Genomic DNA, 19,099 nt, shown 5'->3' on the forward strand with positions numbered 1-19,099 from the left:
CTAAGGTTAACCATTCTTCTATTTTCATCCATCCATCCATTTTCCAACCCACTGAATCTGAACACAGGGGTCTGCTGGAGCCAATCCCAGCCAACACACAAACTAGGGCCAATTTAGAATCGCCAATCCACCTATCCAGCATGTCTTTGGACTGTGGGAGGAAACCCACGCAGACATGGGGAGAACATGCAAACTCCACGCAGGGAGGACCCAGGAAGCGAACCCGGGTCTCCTAACTGCAAGGCAGCAGTGCTACCACTGCTCCACCGTGCCGCCCTTCTATTTTAATTAACAATATTAACATAAACATCTCTTCCCAAGTTAGGAGCCTGGGCGTTATTCTTGACAGTACTCTTGTCTTTTTCTTCCCATATAAGTACCATTTCTTGGACTGCCTTCTTCTATCTCCGAAACATTTCTAGACTTCGCTCTGTTCTTACCCAGCACAGTACTGAAGTATTGGTTAATGCACTAGTCACCTCATGCATAGATTACTGTAATGCTATTCTATCTGGCATTCCACAAAACTAATTCATCACTTACAACTTATTCAAAATTCTGCTGCCAGTATAATAACCTGTTCTAAATCCACTGAACATATTAAACCTGCTCTCTCTCAACTTTACTTACTCCCTGTTAATTACAGAATACAATATAAAATGCTGCTCTTAACATTTAAAGCTCTCCACAACCTTGCTCCTCCCTACCTCACTGATCTTCTCCAGATTTACACTCCCTCTCGCTTACTCCGATCTTCATCTGCAGCTGTACTTTCTGTACCACACATCAAACTCAGTTCTATGGGAGCTCGAGTGTCTCTCATAGTGCTCCTCAACTCTGGAATTCTCTTCCCTCTCCTATTCGTCAGCTTGAGTCAATAGCACAGTTTAAAACTACCCTCAAAACTTATCTTTTCAAGCTGGCATATCAATTGTGAATTCTACACTGTTACTGCATGTCATATTTGTTTGTTTGCTAATTATTGCTTTGTGATTTATCATTTTCTTGATTTTATTTTATTAATTGTTGTTTAACTTTATTGTAAGGTGACCTTGAGTGATAAGAAAGGCACCTATTAAATAAAATGTATTATTATTATTATTCCTTCTGCATATCAAGTTAGACACTGGTGATATTTCAGCAAGTAGATTACCATTCGTCTTACATAGACAACAATTTGTAATAGTTTTGCATTTGCTATAACTATAAATAAATCTCAGGGCCAGAGTTTTGACCATTTTGAAATATACTTGTGGACCGAAATTGAACAAAATGAAAATTAATCATTGTTGTCTTGTACTTTTAACTTTACTACTGGAGACAATGTTATAAACATAAAAAACTTTCACAACCATGATATTCTGTTGGATGGGGATAATTGATGCTTAAAAAAGTTTATTTATACTTTTGAGCCTAAATTATAGGGAATATATTGGTTTCCTGTTCAATCTCGGAGGTAGTGGGCACCATTTGCCTTAAGCTTAACAATGCTTTGCACCTACATTTGTGATTCAATAACAGACTAGACCTTCTTCTTTCTGTTTTAACTTACTTTATTAGACAGTAATAACTAGCATTTGCAGTTCATGTTATGAAGAAAACAGCGCTATTAAATTGTCTATCCATTTGTCAACAATAAAAAGAAAAGTGGCTGTCTATTGAAGTTGACAGTGAATTGCAAAAAAAAAAAAAAAAGAAAAGAAAAAAGTAAAATGTTAAATAGTTACTTCACTGCAGTGGACAAATTCTAACTAAGAACTTTGATGTACAGAGTTCAAGTCTGGAGAATAATAAAACACTGCAAGCTAATTTAATTAATTTAAGCAATGGGGTTTAGAATATCTGAGCTACCACTGATGGTTCCTTCATAACAAAGACAGCATACCTGTGAAAAAAAAAACAAGAAAGTAAGGAGTATGCCAGGCTTTTATTCATGGAACTCATTTCTAGCAATTTCTGTTTTTTCTGAGACAGAAAAGTGAACCACAAAGCAGGAAACACAAATCTATTGAGTATTCTTAAAGATTTATAAAGCCTTTGGCAGCAGCATTAGGAGCTCACAGATACATGTAGGGCAGAGACAGAAATTTAGTACCGGGTCTCTCTGTCACACACCTAGGAAAATGGGTTATTTGAAATAAAGAAGATAAGGAAACTAGTGCCATAAATAAAATAATTGTTGCTCTATGCTGTTATAATGCATAGGGAAAAGGAAAATATTATACACAAAGTATTCAGTGCAATATTATGAATGATTCTGTATCTATACTAATAAAAGGCAAAGCCCTCATTCACTCACTCACTGACTCACTCACTGACTCACTGACTCATCACTAATTCTCCAACTTCCCGTGTAGGTAGAAGGCTGAAATTTGGCAGGCTTATTCCTTACAGCTTACTTACAAAAGTTGGGCAGGTTTCATTTCGAAATTCTACGCATAAGGGTCATAACTGGAAGCTATTTTTCCCCATATAATGTAATGGAGTCTTGAGTTGGAGATGGCCGTGGGGGCGGAGTTTCGTGTGACATCATCACGCCTCCTACGTAAGTACGTAGAGAACAAGGAAGAACTCCAAACAGCGATGAGCACAAAACGCCATTTCACAATTGAGAAGGCAGAAAAACATTATGAAGCAAATGATGCATACAAGCATATTCATAAGTACAGCTACTGCGAAACAAAGCACGCGCGGAACCGTAAGTTTATATTAAATTAGGTTCATAGACAGGCTGCCACTAGCGTTTGTAATTTAGTGCCTGCCCATATAAGGCCGTCCATCAGCGCAATCCAATACAAACACTGCCGGTAAATGTTCACGGGTGAAGGACTGTGCTTATGCAGAGGAAGATGAGATGGTCAGGGTGGTGTTTGGCACAAACTCATTGAAACTGCGAGAGAAACTTTTAAGTGCCGGGTCTTAGCTGACATTACACGAGATGGCACCAGTACAGCTGGGAACCTTCGATGCAAGAACACCAAGCGCTCACGGAACTGACGCAATGCGCAGACAAAAGCAACAGTTCCAAAGAGTGCTGAACAAAACCGAATTACACAATTGAGAAGGCAGCAAAAAATATGAAGCGCTTATACATACAATTATATTCATAAGTGCAGCTACTGCGGAAACAAAGCACACGGTGGAAAAAGTGAATGTCCTGCTAAAGGAAGACAGCGTAAAAAAAACGTGCATGCAGTTTGTCACGTCTCAGATAAAGAGGAAGACGAGCTGTTTATTGATGCAGTAATGAACTAATCGATGAATGAAACCTCTTATCTTTACAACGATTGACAAACACGGAATGTAACTTGAACACATCCTACAAATACGAGCCTGATTGAAAGAAATAATGATAATCAAATCCTTGATGACAGCAACATTCAATAACACTCACAAAACAATACTGTATATTGACAATCATGTTACGCTATTTTTAAAATATTCCCTTTTCTTTTCATAACTTCTACTTCTCCATCAGGTACACGGGTATATATATATAAATGTATATATATCCCCGATCTACAATACATTCTTTTGCATAGACAAGCCACACGCTGTGGCGCAATTGTAGAGTCTTCGCCTCTAATGCTGACATTCGAGGTTCGATTCCTGAGAGGGGGTGTACTGACTATGTATGCGCGCTACCTGATTCATTTTACCTTCGCATCTCCTTGGTTTGGGACGATGAAAAATATTAGGTTAACGCAGAATCATGTTACGTTATTTTTAAAATTTTCCCTTTCTTAGCACAAGCACAGCTGAGAAGCTTCGATGCATGTACTCCATAACGCTAAAAATAACGATTTAATCACACTTTCAATTCCAAGCAAACGGGAACTTTTGTCAATGCATGATTTCCTGGTACATCCATTACACTGATGCACACATCACAGCTACAACAATGTTAGAGTCGGAATAAAGCGCTCCTACGACTGATCATTTCACTACCCGAGCGAAGCCTTGATAAAAGCATGGTTTTGTGCACACTGAAAAGCAAGCAAAATTAGATGCATTACAGAAAGCGGACTTTGTGGCTCTTACTGGGGATCATTGGACTTCCGTGACCGTTAGTAATTCTAAATACATCTAATTACAAAATGTTCAATGATTACACTGTTTTAGCCTAATGTACAAAATAATTTTGGCTAATGTTACTCAGAGTTTAAAGAGTAAGCTGGTCAAATTACCTTTTATGTTTCTGACTTATTTTTTTAAGAAGAAAACTGCACTTTATGTTGAAATTTTGGTTATTATTATTTAAAGACAATACTATTCTGAAAATGTACTTAAATTACTTAAACTACCACTTTATTTTTAAGTCTGCCCAATTTTAACCAGGGATGATATTTTTGTTTCTGTTTTGAATTCAAATGCAGTTTAAAAGATTTTTTTTCAGAAATTAAAACAGCTTCAGTTTACAATATTCATGTCCATGTCTATTATTTGATTCTGTCGCCCACTAAAACCGCTTTTAAATTAAAAAAAAAACATTTGCGATTTGGGGCAAATTTACGTGTGCGATTACATACATTAATCAAGATTATTTCTTACCCAGCCTCTAATTAATTGGATTCATTTTTTTAATCGAAGTCCCACCCCTAATATATATATGTAGATATATATATGTAGATTTGTATATATATGTGTATATACAGTATATATGTAGATATGTATATGTTGTATATACAGTATGTATATATGTGTGTGTATATATACAGTATGTGTATATATATATATATATATATATATATATATATATATATATATATATATATATATATATATATATATATGCCAGCAACACTCATGACAATGACAAAACAATTACATTGTCAATCATGTTACGCTATTATTAAAATGTTTCCTTTTCTTTTACTTCTCCGCTGCCAATCGCAGGTATTTTGCTATATATATATATATATATATATATATATATATATATATATAATATAAATAGATAGATATGACAACAACACTCATATCAATGACAAAACAATTACATTAACAATCATCTTAATGCTATTTTTAAAATGTTTGCTTTTCTTTTTCATAACTTCTTTAACACACTACTTCTCCGCTGCGAAGCGCGGGTATTCTGCTAGTTCTATATATATGCAAAGTCAAAGGAACAACACCAGTGCTGACAGGCTTTTTAAGTAGGAAACCAATCACTAATGAAAGTCATTGTGGGGTTATTTGGTGTATTATTATGGGTTAGCATATCTCTTTATTATAAAAGAAAATCTTGAGACAAGACTATTGCCAAGAGATGTTTTTGAAGTCCCACCCTCCTCTCAACCATTTACGGTTAATGGTCCACACCCACGGTCCTTTCACTTCTCATTTGTGTGAATGCTTTTGTCAGACACTAAAGCATTCAGCTGTGCTCTCAGCTCTTATAAATTTTTATGTTTCCCTCGCTTTAAGTTCCCAATAAATGAAGACTTATTATGTCCAAATCTTATTGAAGAATTTCATCCCGAAGGGTTATCAACAGAAGAAATTAGTACATGTGAAAATTAACATGAAAATTGTTGATTGGTTACATGGCAAATTGGTTAAATGCATATCAATAGACTATGCTGAAACAGTTGGTGGTGATGGTGTGGAAGATGAAAACATCAGCTTACAATATCCTGTAGAATATCTACAACCGTTAACACCATCCGGACTTCCACCGGCCGAATTACTATTGAAAAAAGGATGTATCGTAATGTTATTGCGTAATTTATGTCTGAGTGATGGGCTATGCAATAGGACAAGATTAGTTGTATTTAAAATTGGTCGAACAATTCTGACATGTACAATTTTAACAGGCAACAAGAAAGGTAATGTAGTACATCTTCCGGGGATAACATTAGACACCAAAGGAGATCTTGATATGCTATTTGCATTAAAACGTTTACAGTTTCCCATTAGAATAGCTTTTGCTATGACAATTAACAAATCACAGGGACAAACATTCAAAAAAGTTGGTTTATTTATTAGAGAGAAAGAAACAATATTCATTCACAGGCAATTATACATTGCATTGTCACGATATAAGTCCAGAACACGGAATCAAAGTTCAATGTGATATTGATGAAAAGTTAATTAAAAAAAATTGGTTTTAATTAAGTTTTACAGTAAAAGTGAATGTTTAAAAAGTATTTACGTATTAATTTCAAAGCCAAATGGAACAAAAACGTATAACGCAATGAATACCTCTAACGCAACATGAAACATAATTTTCTTTCTAATTATTACGTTTTACTATTTTTTACTATGGCTAATTGCTCACTGTAATGTAAAATAGTTCTATTATGCATATGTAACAATTCCCTTGAAAATAACAATCTGTTTAAATTGTACATCTGCTTCCCCATACGCAAGCGGCAGATCTGCAAAGTGGCTAGCGCGTAGCGCCTGCTTGGGGGTTGGCGCGTGAAGCGAGCAGGAGGCAAGGCCACCTAGTATTACTTTAAAAAAATGATTTAGAATAATGGTATTCAAAACAATATTTAAATTTTGTACTTACAATAATATTAGTGGGTATATAATTAGCATTTACTATTACTTAAAAGACAAGAAGTGCCGCAATGGGCTTTAACAGGCCCTGCCTCTTGACAGCCCCCCAGCCTTGACTCTCTAAGAAGACAAGGAAAACTCCCAAAAAAAAACTCATGTAGAGAAAAAATGGAAGAAACCTTCGGAAAGGCAGTTTAAAAAGAGATCCCTTTCCAGGTAGGTTGGGCTTGCATTGGGTGTCAAAAAGAAGGGGGTCAATACAATACAATACACAGAACAGAACAAATCCTCAATGCAGTATAAAAATAAAAATTGTACAAGTACGGACCAGAATTTAACAGTAGATGATATCAGATAATATGATTTGGATTTGTTTAGCGTCCTGTTGACTTCAGCCATCAAGCTGCCACCCCCATTTGGCCATTCCACAGCTAAAACGGCGCTGGGCCAGCCAATCCAATGAAAGGATCCCTCTAACCCACGATTCCTGCAATCCTCCATCAGGTATGACTTTACCTTAGGCAGGCAAAACAACTTGGCAGGTGGGCCGTGGCACCAAGTGCCACATTTGAATACAAAGAAGAGAAACAGAATAGGTGAGGGTTAGTATCCAATTATAACTATCGTGTTACTTATATTTTAGTCCTAATTACTAACAACAGAGATGCAGTACAGTTTGTACAGTTAATCAGCAGCTCTAGTCAGGATATGCTAAACTGAAGGAGTGAGTCTTCAGCCAGGATTTAAAAGCTGAGACCGAAGCGGCATCTCTTATAGTAGCAGGCAGACAATTCCACAGTTTAGGGGCCCTGTAACTAAAAGCTCGACCTGCCACTGTTATTTTATTAATTTTGGAATCATAAGCAGACTGGCATCTTGAGATCTTAATGTGTGCTCTGGTTTGTAAGTCATGATAAGTTCAGACAAGTAAGCCGGACTTTCACTTTCATTTAATGCTTTCTATGTTAAAAGGAGGATTTTGAAATCTGCCTTAAACTTAACTGGGAGCCATGTAAGGATTTAAGAACTGGTATTATGTGTTCGTATTTTCTTGTTGTAATAGTTCTTGTAGCAGCATTTTGGATTAACTGGAGGCTGTATAAAGAACAGTTTGACCATCCAGTGAACACTGCATTGCAGTAGTCAATCCTACTAGAAATACAGTAAATGCATGAATTGATTTCTCAGAATCCTGTTTATTTAGAAAACGCCTTAATTTCCCGACATTTTTAAGATGGAAGAAACATGATTTGGACAACTTTGTAATATGCGCTTTAAATGACATGCTAGAGTCAAAGATAACTCCTAGATTGTGGGCTGATTTAGCAAAATTAATGGTGATTCCAACTGAGTTAAATGATGACAAAATATTTTTGTGATCAACGTCATTCCCTATAACAATTAACATCTCTGTTTTATCTGTGTTTAAAGACAACTAGTTCTCATCCATCCACTCCTTTAATTCACTAACACAACTAATTAAAAACAACATTGGAGAAATTTCATTTGATCTAAATGAAATGTATAACTGGGTGTCATCTGCATAAGAGTGAAAATGTTTCCTAATGAGGGATCCCAGTGCAAGCATGAGAGGGGTTAGTGTATTGAACTGGTGATTCATTCAAGGCTGTTTTTTTCCTTTTAATGTTGTTGTGTTTATCCGCAGCCTTGTGCTCCTTCAAAATTTCCCAGTTCATCAACAGTCATAACCAAGGATAGACTAGGCTAGTGAGGACACAAACAAGAAATAAGGTGCACAAGTGCAAAGTGTGTTTTATTAAAACATTCAAAAGGCAGTGTGAAAATCTTTAATAAGTAATTCATAAAGCCAATAGTGTAGTGAGGAAGTTAACATACAATGGATAAATACAATAAATTGGTAAATCCAAGGATAAAATCACAGTCAAAATCAGCTTCCATTCATCAAGTTCTCACTCTCTCCCTTATCTCCTGATGCCCATCCATCAGGCATGCTCAGTAGGGTTGAGACTTTGCCGAATGTGATCATCAATAAATCCCCCCCGCCCCTACTACCTCTGTCAGTACCTGCTGGGATGCTCCCTCATTCTGCCACCTTGCATCGGTCTAGCAGGACACCTGGAACTCACCATTATCCCAGTTGTACCTAATCATCAGGGCTGTAGCTCCTCAGGAACACCTCTGTTTACACTTCTCCATGGGGCTTCCCTGACCACTCACTTCCTCCTCCAGCACTTACCCAGACATAATTCTACTTCTTTTTCTCTCCCTGTCCACTTGATTCCTTTCTCCCTTTTTCCTTTCTTACTCAGTACTTTTAAACAGCCCTGTGAGTGTAGGTGTGCTAAGCAATCTGCAGAGCATTAATGAAGGATGGCTGTGTCAACCACTCTCACCCACATTAACAATCAGTCATCCAATTACCCCATTAAAAATTCTACGTTTGCTCATTTCTCCTACGCACATCTACACCCACGGAATCTGAGCTGCATTAATAAAAACAAACTACGCCTATTCAGATCAGTCATGGAACCCAGACACATTTCACCATAGTGATGAGCTGCAGTTCTCCACAAGTAAATGGAAATAGTGGGTTTAGAAATTCAATGGATGATGGAACTTTTAAACATACAGTACAGTGCTCTTGTTTCAAAACAAATAGTTTCTGGTTATTTCATGTCATTTTCAAACCTGTTTAATACATACCAGGGTCACAGAGGAGCTGGAGCCTATTCCAGCCAGCAGAGGGTACAAGGCAGGAACAAACCCTGGACAGGGCACCAGTCCATCTCAGGGCAAACACACAGACACACACTAGGACCAATATAGCCAATTTACCTAAACTGCATGTCTTTGGACACTGGGAGGAAACTGGAACTTTGGACACCAGGAGAACTCCACACAGTGAAGGCCCAAAAACTTTGCTTTCCTTGCTCTGATGCAGCAGCATTACCACTGCTCCAACTGTCTGATTATTTAGATTTTTACTGAATCCCTAAAATGTCACATTTAAGCCTAAAAAAGGATAATATGAATATAGTAAAACTGTGACTAAACATAACCTTAAAGTCTGTTTCAGTTTTTGATTTAAAAAAAAATTGCAAACCCTTCTGAAAACACATTTTCACTTTGTCATTGTGGTTACTGAGTACTAAATCTATAACACAATAAAATGTGAAGATAATGAAACAGTCTGAATTCTTTCTGAATACACAGAATACACACATATATATTTTCATTATGAAAAAATATCCATTATCCAACCCGCTATATTCTAACTACAGGGTCACGGGGGTCTGCTGGAGCCAATCCCATCCAACACAGGGTGCAAGGCAGGAAACAAACCCCGGGCAGGGCGCCAGCCTACCACAGGGCACACACAGACACACACACCAAGCACACACTAGGGACAATTTAGGATCGCCAATACACCTAACCTGCATGTGTTTGGACTGTGGGAGGAAACCGGAGCACCCGGAGGATACCCATGCAGACATGGGGAGAACATGCAAACTCCACGCAGGAAAGACCCGGGAAGCGAACCCAGGTCTCCTAACTGCAAGGCAGCAGTGCTACCACTGCACCACCTATGAAAAAATAATCTAATCATTTTTAAACTTGTTTTTTTCAGCCAAACTTAATGCTGGAGTTTGGAAGAATTGTAATTTATACCACCAGTTTCCGAGTGGTAAGAACAACCTTTGAACGATGTGAACTGGTGAGGAAGATATTCCAGAATCACAGAGTTAAATTTGTCGATAAAAATATTGCATTAAACATTGAATATGGAAAAGAACTGGAGGAACGGTGCAAAAGGGTGGCAGAATCGCCATCTCTTCCTGTGGTCTTCATTGATGGGCATTATCTTGGGGTAAGGCATCTTATAATACAGTTTTCTCTGCAAATGTTAGCAGTCAGTATTAATAAAATGAAAACAGTAAAAAAAAGTAAACCTTTTTGACACAGTGTACCTGAAGGTCCATCTGTACTGTGTTAGCAAATTAAAATTCTTTTATGAAGAAAAAATAACTTTTCACTTTAAAGCAGGAGTTTTTGTTGCCATAAGTGTGCATATAAAAATTTTGTAATAGTATTTGTCATATCGTACTATACCTTATGCTAATTATTCTGTAACTAAGGTGTAAAGTGCACTCCTTTAGTTTGTGTACTGTACTAGAACAAAAGTGTGACTAACATTAGATTATTCAGTAAAAACCAATCGTTGTATATACTGACAACGGCATCAGCATTCTGTTAACATTTCTACTACACCTTATCCAGCTTATTCTTAGCAGCTTCTCCATATTTTGATTTTGTATGGTTTTGAAACTGAAAATGTTCTCAATCAAAGTTAATGTGTTAAAACAGCAATGAACTACCAAATCCTTAGCATTATGTTACTGTTTTTGACTGTCACAAGAATTAGAGGAAAACAAAAGTTGATTGTTACAGTGAATAGAATTTGGTTGTGAAGCTTATTAGTCAGACTCCATTGTTCCAGCTGAAGGTAATGAAATTAAACAACTCAAAGCCTGTCACATTTTATTTGAACATTTTGAAAAAATTGAACTAACCAAGGCCCACCATTAAACTGCCTTGGGTACAATGTTCTTCTTGTGAAAGAACACAATTCTGGTGCAAAAAGTAAAAGATATGCAAATAAACATTGACTGCATTTTTATCCAGCCACCATGATAGTTAGCATAATTCATACACAGTGTATACATATCCTAAATGAACATAATTCTTTCTTTACTTTGTGATTCACATAATTATTCTGAATCTGTTGTTTTAACTGTTCACACTGCCATTTATTTACACAGTAAAATTGCTAGGCAGTCAGTAGTAAAATGTTAAATCAACACTTTAAGTGTATATATACAGGGTGGCTCATATTTATGTATATGATTGAAAAGGCATTATTGTCAGGAAACTACCAGTGTTATTATCAAGTAACATAATGGAACATGAACATTAAGAACCTTAAATGTTTTTTCATCCCCTATTGTCCATGGTGTGGTCCACCAACACGCCATCCACATCAATACATGCTTGAAGCCAAAGAGCAACTTTGTCACTATATATATATAGTATATACATGGGTCCAGTCTGTCTATTAATGCAGTTTTAATTTTGACACTATAAAAGTTTACTTTAACACTATTACTTTGTACTGTTTTCTTTAATTTGAGTATCTTATGGTTCTGTAATACCTGAGACACCAGTATATTCCAACTTTCAATTGAATTTTAAAAGAAAACCCAGAAAAATATAGAATTCCTTCAAGACTGCAAGAATCACATCCTGTCTTTGGTACACAACAACATAACAAAATTCATACAAGTCATTTCACTCTACAGCACCCCTAACACATCTTCCTCCACCACCACCACTCACAAGTCCTCCTTAGTGTACAGCCTGTGTTGAAATCTCCACCTAACAGTTAAACAGAAACGGCAACTTCAATGAAAATGTCTGTGCTCATCTTTCCAGGAATTGCAAATGGAATGTTTAAACAATCAAGTCTTTTGTTTTATCTTTTGAGATTTTGTGAATATATAAGAATCATGTGTGTCCTGTTTAGGTGACTAACGTTTTTCTCACATCTACAATACAATACAATACAAGTTCATATTTTCCAACATTTTAGGAGTAGACGTAAGTGTATACACTCCATACCTACTGATTCTGGTATTTGTTGCTAATCATTTCCACAACACCTCATGACAGGACATCCACTGAGGTTTCATCTCATCAATTGCTATCGACATATTTTATGATCAGAAAGATCAGCATCAGAGAAGTAAATAATTACTGAAATGTGATAGAATAGTTTCGGTAACTTGGTTCCTAGGGGCAAAGCCTACTGACACTCACGTCCGAATTTTTCCCATGTGGACCAGTGGTTATATGGTTCAGCATTCTTTCTAAAGTCAATGCCATCCTCAAATGTATTTGGAAGTTCTTCTCCTGGCACCACCTCTGCAATGTTTTGGCCTCTCCCTCAAAATGCTCTGCATTGTTAGAGGTAACAATCAAAGTTGAATCATTTGCTAAACAATTGCTGTCAGATCCTTTCAAGCTGTTAATATAGATATCGGAGAGTATCAGGGCAATCACTGTGCCTTGTGTAGCTCTTATTCATGTATGATGGACTGTAGAAATGTAATTATCAACCATAACAAACGTCTCCCTGTTAAGGACAAAGTCAATAATTCATTGGGTGACATAGAGTCTACTTTTCTTTGTGATTTCTCTCATTAAATGGGGTACTCCAGGTTGTTTTTGCAGTTTGACATTTAATACACACAGTTGCTCCACAGTGCTTTATTTTTGGAGTTTGATTACATTTTAGTCTTATAGAATAAAAATTGAAACACAATTGAAAAATGAAAGTGTGGTCTACTGGCAAAAAAGATGGGATACAAAGTATAAGCAAACAATTTCAAGTCACATTTCTTTTACAGTATATTGTTTTCTTATCATGCTGATCTTTATATTTATAAAAAGGCGGGATGTGCAGAGTAGTTTTGGCAATACATGTTATTGCCTTTCATAATAAACATTCATAATTCATTGCAAAAAATGTTATTTGGACCATCACATGTACTGTTTATGAGTTTTATGTCTAGATGATATAATGTTTCTTAAGCTACAGTAATATTCTTGCTCTTGAACAGGGTGCAGAAAAAATATTAGCAATGAATGAATCAGGAGAGCTTCAGGATCTTTTGACTAAAATTGAGGTAGGTCATCAAGTGTTCATTTGTTTTGCTGTTACGAATATTGCTTTGTTTTCTTTTTATATCTGTGAAGATCTTGAAATTAAAGGATAACAAGATAAAATATTTTTGAATCAATAAATTATTTTGCGGCACAGTGGCGCAGTGGTAGCACTGCTGCCTTGCAGTAAGGAGACCTGGGTTTGCTTCTCGGGTCCTCCCTGTGTGGAGTTTGCATGTTCTCACTGTGTCTGTGTGGGTTTCCTCCGGGTACTCTTGTTTCCTCCCACAGTCCAAAGACATGCAGGTTAGGTGCATTGGCGATTCCAAATTGTTTGTGCTTGGTGTGTGGGTGTGTGTGTGTGTGTGTGTGTGTGTGTGCATGTGCCCTGTGTTGGGCTGGCACCCTGCCCGGGGTTTGTTCCTGCCTTGTGCCCTGTGTTGGCAGGGATTTGGCTCCAGCAGAGCGCCGTGACCCTGTAGTTAGGATATAGTGGGTTGGATAATGGATGGTAGATGGAAAAATTATTTTTCTTTAAACAACAAAACACAGTAATAAAAAGAATCCAAACAAACACACTGCAAATACAATAATATACTCCAGAAAAAAATCCATTGAATTCAGCACTCGCCCAACTCAGAGAGCTAAGCACAGGCCTGACATGCTTACTTAACAATGACATTAATGAATTTAAAACAGTTTCTTGTAAAGAGAATTAGATATTTCACATTTTGACATTTTTCTGCTGAGTTTGAATGTTGGATTAAGATTCTCTTCTTTAAGCAAAATGAGTGTTTATGCAAATGGTGTAGTATAGGAATATTGATTTACTGGTATATACTGGTATAATACATTTTTCTTATTGCAATGCTGTTTTATCTGGTATTACTCCAAATACAGTTGTTTCTCACAGGGAGCATTAGCTTCACGGGTGGTCCAGATTCAATGCTGAGGAATGCACTGTGGAAAAGTAATTTTGCCTACAGTGCCCCCTCAAAGTCACAACCCCGACAAAATAACCATAACAACCATGCAAATTAACAAATAATACTTTTTTGCTTATTTTGTATTAATAAAATCATTTATTAGATTCAGTCAGGATACCCACGGTAAAAGTTGATAGAGATGAATGCAGCAGTTGCTACCACTAGATTAGCAATAATCTATACCATAAGGCATGGGTGGGCAAAGTCATTCCTGGAGGGCTGCAGTGGCTGCAGGTTTTTGTTCCAACCCAGTTGCTTCATAAGAAGCCCTTATTGCTCAAGTAACACTTCTGCTTCATTTTAGTTGTCTCACTCGTTTAGATTTTGAACCCTTATTGCTTATTTTAGTCTTAAACAGCTGTAGTCTTGGTTTTTAATCATCCCTTATTAGCAATCAGCTGCAAATGACAAAAGAAATCCAGCATTTCTCCATTAAGCTTGTTTCCATTTACACCTGCATGTGTTTATCGTGCACTGTTTGGTTTAATTAAATACTTGCAAAGAAAATGAAGAGATAAAAGTGAATGACTGAGAATTACTCATCTGTTTTAGACTTCAAAGCATTTGGATGATATCCTTAGAAAGGAAAAAATATCTAGGATATGAGAATGACCTGACATAGCAGAGTTAAAGCACTAAAGAGCCCTGAAATTAAATAATTGACAAGGATTTTTTTTTAATTAAGCAACTGGGTTGGTACAAAAACCTGCAGCCACTGCGACCCTCCAGGAATGACTTTGCCCACCCCTGCCATAGGGAGTTGTCTTGGAGAGGTTCAGCTCTCTCCTGTGCTGTGCTGTGTATGTCGATTCAGTGCATGGTCCACTTCTTCTCAAAGTCTGCATACTGCTAATCGATCAGCATGGCTTCATGTTCCACTTTTATGCTGATGTTACCCAATTCCACATGATAATCAATTCTGAAAGGTTTACTGAAGCTCCATGTCTGTCTGTTTTGCCACAAGTGAGAATTGCCAGGCCCCGAGGGGAGGAAAAAATGGACTTGTAAATGAAATATGTAATAAGGACTAGAAAGGGTAAAAACTGGGAATCAAAGGATAAAAGCAACTAAACTCAAAACCAACACCAGATATCAGTCTTATAGCATAACCAATAATTAATTCTACAAAAATTACTAACAAAGATTTACAAAGTATTCATAATATTGAACACTGACCTTTGTGTAACACTGGCTTCCATAGAATTGTGTAGATGATGTCACATGGCATAACTTGCAGTGTCATACCCCTATCAATGACACAAAATGGCATCACAGAAAACAAACAAAAAAAAAAATAAAATGATAAAATATAATAAAAAGTCTAAATGCAAAACAAAACTACAAAATGAGTTCTGCAGATTTCCAAACCTAATAAAAATAGAAAATCTAAGAAAAAATGTATGAAGTCCAATAAAAAAAAATCACAAAGTGTTCAGAATCATTACACTGCCTCTGAAACATTAGCATGTGGGTGTCTGCAGATTTCCTATACAAACAGAACTGGACTACTTCTTTTGGGAACAAAAGCTCAAGCAATCCGGGATGAATCCTTAATCCATTGTCTGTACTTGGAGTGATTTACACCAACTTTGAATGTTCCTTCTTGATTGCATTCAAAATATTTTTTAGTCACATGTGAAACATTGCCACACTCTATCATTACATCTTCTCCTTGAATTTACAAATATACTGTATGTCACACTTTAATTGCCTTTATTTTTTCATCCTGTAAGCATTAAGAGATTAAAACTGCTTTTTTATGCTACTGATGAATCCTGACTCATCACCCCTCTGGGCTTCACTTCTGATACTGAATTACCTTTAAAACCTTAGCTACTGACTTACAAATCTGTTAATTCTAACAACCCACACCACCTCTCATCGTTGTATACACCATTATAGGCTGCCAGACACTTGAGATGCCAGTCTTCTCACTATTCCAGCTCTCAGTGAATGCTCATTTAGTGCAGACTCCTACACTCGACTCTCACCCTAGGACTGCCTGTATTGCTTTCCCTGCTGTGTTGTAAATCAATGTTGATTTTAATCACTGGCAAAAATGATCCTGTACCCACTAATGTTTATTGTGATATGCTGTGTATCACTGCTTACCATTATTCTAATACGGCTGGTAAATCTTTCCTTTGTAAGTCTCTTAACCCTGTATTTTCTGTTTTTATAGGAAAATTATTTTGTGAGGTATTCTAACTCTGGGGTGTCTAGGAAGCTCAAAAATGAAAAAAATAAAATATTATCACTATTATTATGCAATAGCTGCCAAATACTTCAATCTTTGTGAGGAAATAAAATTGAAAGTGGTGCACACACTACGGGAGCGTCCATTTTTACTTCCGTGTTTCGCAGACCATATGCCAGTTTCTCCAGTCTGCGCTAATAGTAGCATGTCTGGTTTCAACGGCTGCAAACGTACCTGTGCTTTACAAAAATGGCTGCATATATATGTGCTAGTAATAGGATATCAGGGCCAAAAGGGTTAATATGCATGCAAATCCATTATTTCATGAGGAGTGCTCTTCAGTAGGTGAATGATTAGAGCATGAAAGCTCAGTGTTTAGCCCTACCACCTCAGCACTCCAGAGTCTTTTTTTAAATAACTGCCCTAGGTACAGTCTGTGTTTAATTTGCACACTCAGCACGATTTTAGATGCGGGTGCGAGTAGACTGTGAGTAAGGAGAGTGCCACAGTTTTTGTAAGGATAGTTTCTTCCTTCCCCTGTCTAGGCCTGTCTAACCCTATCCATTACATTATGTTATGTTATGTGTGAAAGGGAGTACCCCATGTATGACGCTCATCCAGAACAAAAGACCCAAAACACAGCCCTATAGCAATACAAAGAATGTATTTAGCACAAATAATGTTTAACAGAGGAGGGAATTGGAGAATACAACAAGAGAAACCAAATCAGAAAGCCATATTGCACAATGTCTTACTTAGTCACCCCACTTACCTCCTTTTACTGTTCATATTCTGATACACAATACAGGCCACAGTTCTGCCCTACCAAGAGGAGCATTTGCTCAGCTTACCTTCTGCCTTTATGTTTACTATCCATCTGGTTGCAGGACAGTTTTATCCTACTTCTCCTCCTCCTTTTTCACTTTTGGGCACTTCTGTCTAAAATTTACAAGTGTAGAAGCTCGCACCTATGATAGTATGTGGTTGCGTCAGTGCCCCTGGGCAAGACTAACTTGCACTTCTGTGAAGGCTCCATTAATGTTGAAAAGTGCATACATATTTTGGAGCAGTTTATGCTGCCTTCAAGATGACATCTCTTCCATGGATGCTGATGCATATCTGAGCAAGACAATGCAAAACAGTTCTGACTTGTCCCCAAATGAGAAGGTGCCACACATTTTGAAGCTTTTACATACTTTAAGACTTGTTTGCAGAACGAATGGGACCAAATTACACCTGAAACTCTCAATAAATAGGTGCCCTCAGTAATGAAATATTTATTAAGTGTTTTGAGAAGGAAAAACAGTGCTACAAAGTGGTAAGTTCTTTTCCTGTTCAAACTGTTTTTGAAATATTTTGCCAGTATCAAAATCAAAATAAGTGTTTTGTTTTGAAGAGTTTGTAGAGTTAAGGTGAAGGTTAAAGGTAAAGTTTTTAAGACAGTGGTAAGACCAGCAATGATATATGGAGCTGAGACATGGGCAGTAAAGGGGAGTGCAGGAGAAGTTAGATTTTGCAGAAATGAGAATTTTGAGATGGATGTGTGGAGTTATAAAAAAGGGCAGACTAAGCAATGAGACAATCAGTGGTACAACAAAAGTATAAGTGATAGCTAAGAAGTATAGGATAGCTGGCTGAAGTGGTATGGACATGTGATGAGTAGAGACAATGGGGGAAAAAGAATGATGGGAATGGAAGTACTGGAGAAGAGAAAGAGATAAAAGCCAAAGTGGAGGTGAATGGATAAAGTAAAATAAGATCAGAAGGAGAAAGGCTTGACTAGCAAATAAGTGCAGAACTAAACTGTTTAGAGAAGGCTGATCAACCACATCAACCCCAAATATAAGTGGGAAAAGATAAAAAGGAAAAAAAAGCGGTTTTGAAGAACAATAATGCTTGGTTCAGTTTCTTTGCTGCATTTATCTCAGTTAATTATGGACATGAATTACATGATTCAATGGGATGATATTTATAAGAGCCTTTCTGACCTTCTCATCTTTAAGTCTTGCATAATAAAGTTCTCAATTCTTTATTTGTGCTTCCTGTTTACCTGTTTTCAGGTTTTTAACTTTTTTCTGATTATAACGTAACCAATATTAACCCTGCAATGACTTCCTACTTTCTTTAAATTGATTTCAACAAGTTCCAAGATCCATGGGTGACACATCTGACTTTCATACTCCACCAAGTCCAGCTGAATTTCAGATGTCACTCTAATGTTTGATATTTGACCCACCGTGTTTGTGAATGTTTTAAGCATAAAGCTGACTTTAATTTTATGTTTGGCTCTTGTGGAGGCTGGCCCAGACACAGACAGGCGGACACGATGGTTCAAACACCAACACATGTTTAGTGTACATTCTATTTACAGTGAACAGCACACAACCTCAAACTCCCCCAAAGTCCAGGCCTTTACCAAAATGATGCCTCTCTCTTCTTTTCAGGCTGCCTCCTTTCCTCTCATCCTGAGCTCCGTCCTTCTCTCCGCCAGCACTCCCCAGTGTGGCAGAAGTACCGGCCGTGCACTTGGAAGCACTCTGGGTGTCCCTGGTAGTCTTCCCCCCAGCACTTCTGGGTGTGGTGGAAGTGCTGAGGACCAGGACTTTCCAGCCATCAGAGTGCCCCCTGGCGGTGACCATGGGCCCTTTAGGGTTGAGTTTAAAAAGCTCAGTTCCCGTGGTCCCCAAATCCACCAGGGCAGTCACCC

General features: G+C 37.2%; 1 protein-coding gene across 1 annotated transcript in view; it reads left to right on the forward strand.

The window, feature by feature from the left end:
- The window catches only part of grxcr1a (glutaredoxin and cysteine rich domain containing 1 a), a 60,921-nt gene that overhangs the window by 36,318 nt on the left and 5,504 nt on the right, over window positions 1-19,099 (forward strand). The window contains exons 2-3 of the mRNA XM_039752783.1: window positions 10,118-10,357; window positions 13,167-13,232. Of these exons, the coding sequence (XP_039608717.1) occupies window positions 10,118-10,357; window positions 13,167-13,232 (306 nt within the window). The remainder of the gene's footprint in view (window positions 1-10,117; window positions 10,358-13,166; window positions 13,233-19,099) is intronic.

Source organism: Polypterus senegalus, chromosome 4, assembly GCF_016835505.1.
Source record: "Polypterus senegalus isolate Bchr_013 chromosome 4, ASM1683550v1, whole genome shotgun sequence".
Classification (NCBI taxonomy): Eukaryota; Metazoa; Chordata; class Cladistia; order Polypteriformes; family Polypteridae; genus Polypterus; species Polypterus senegalus.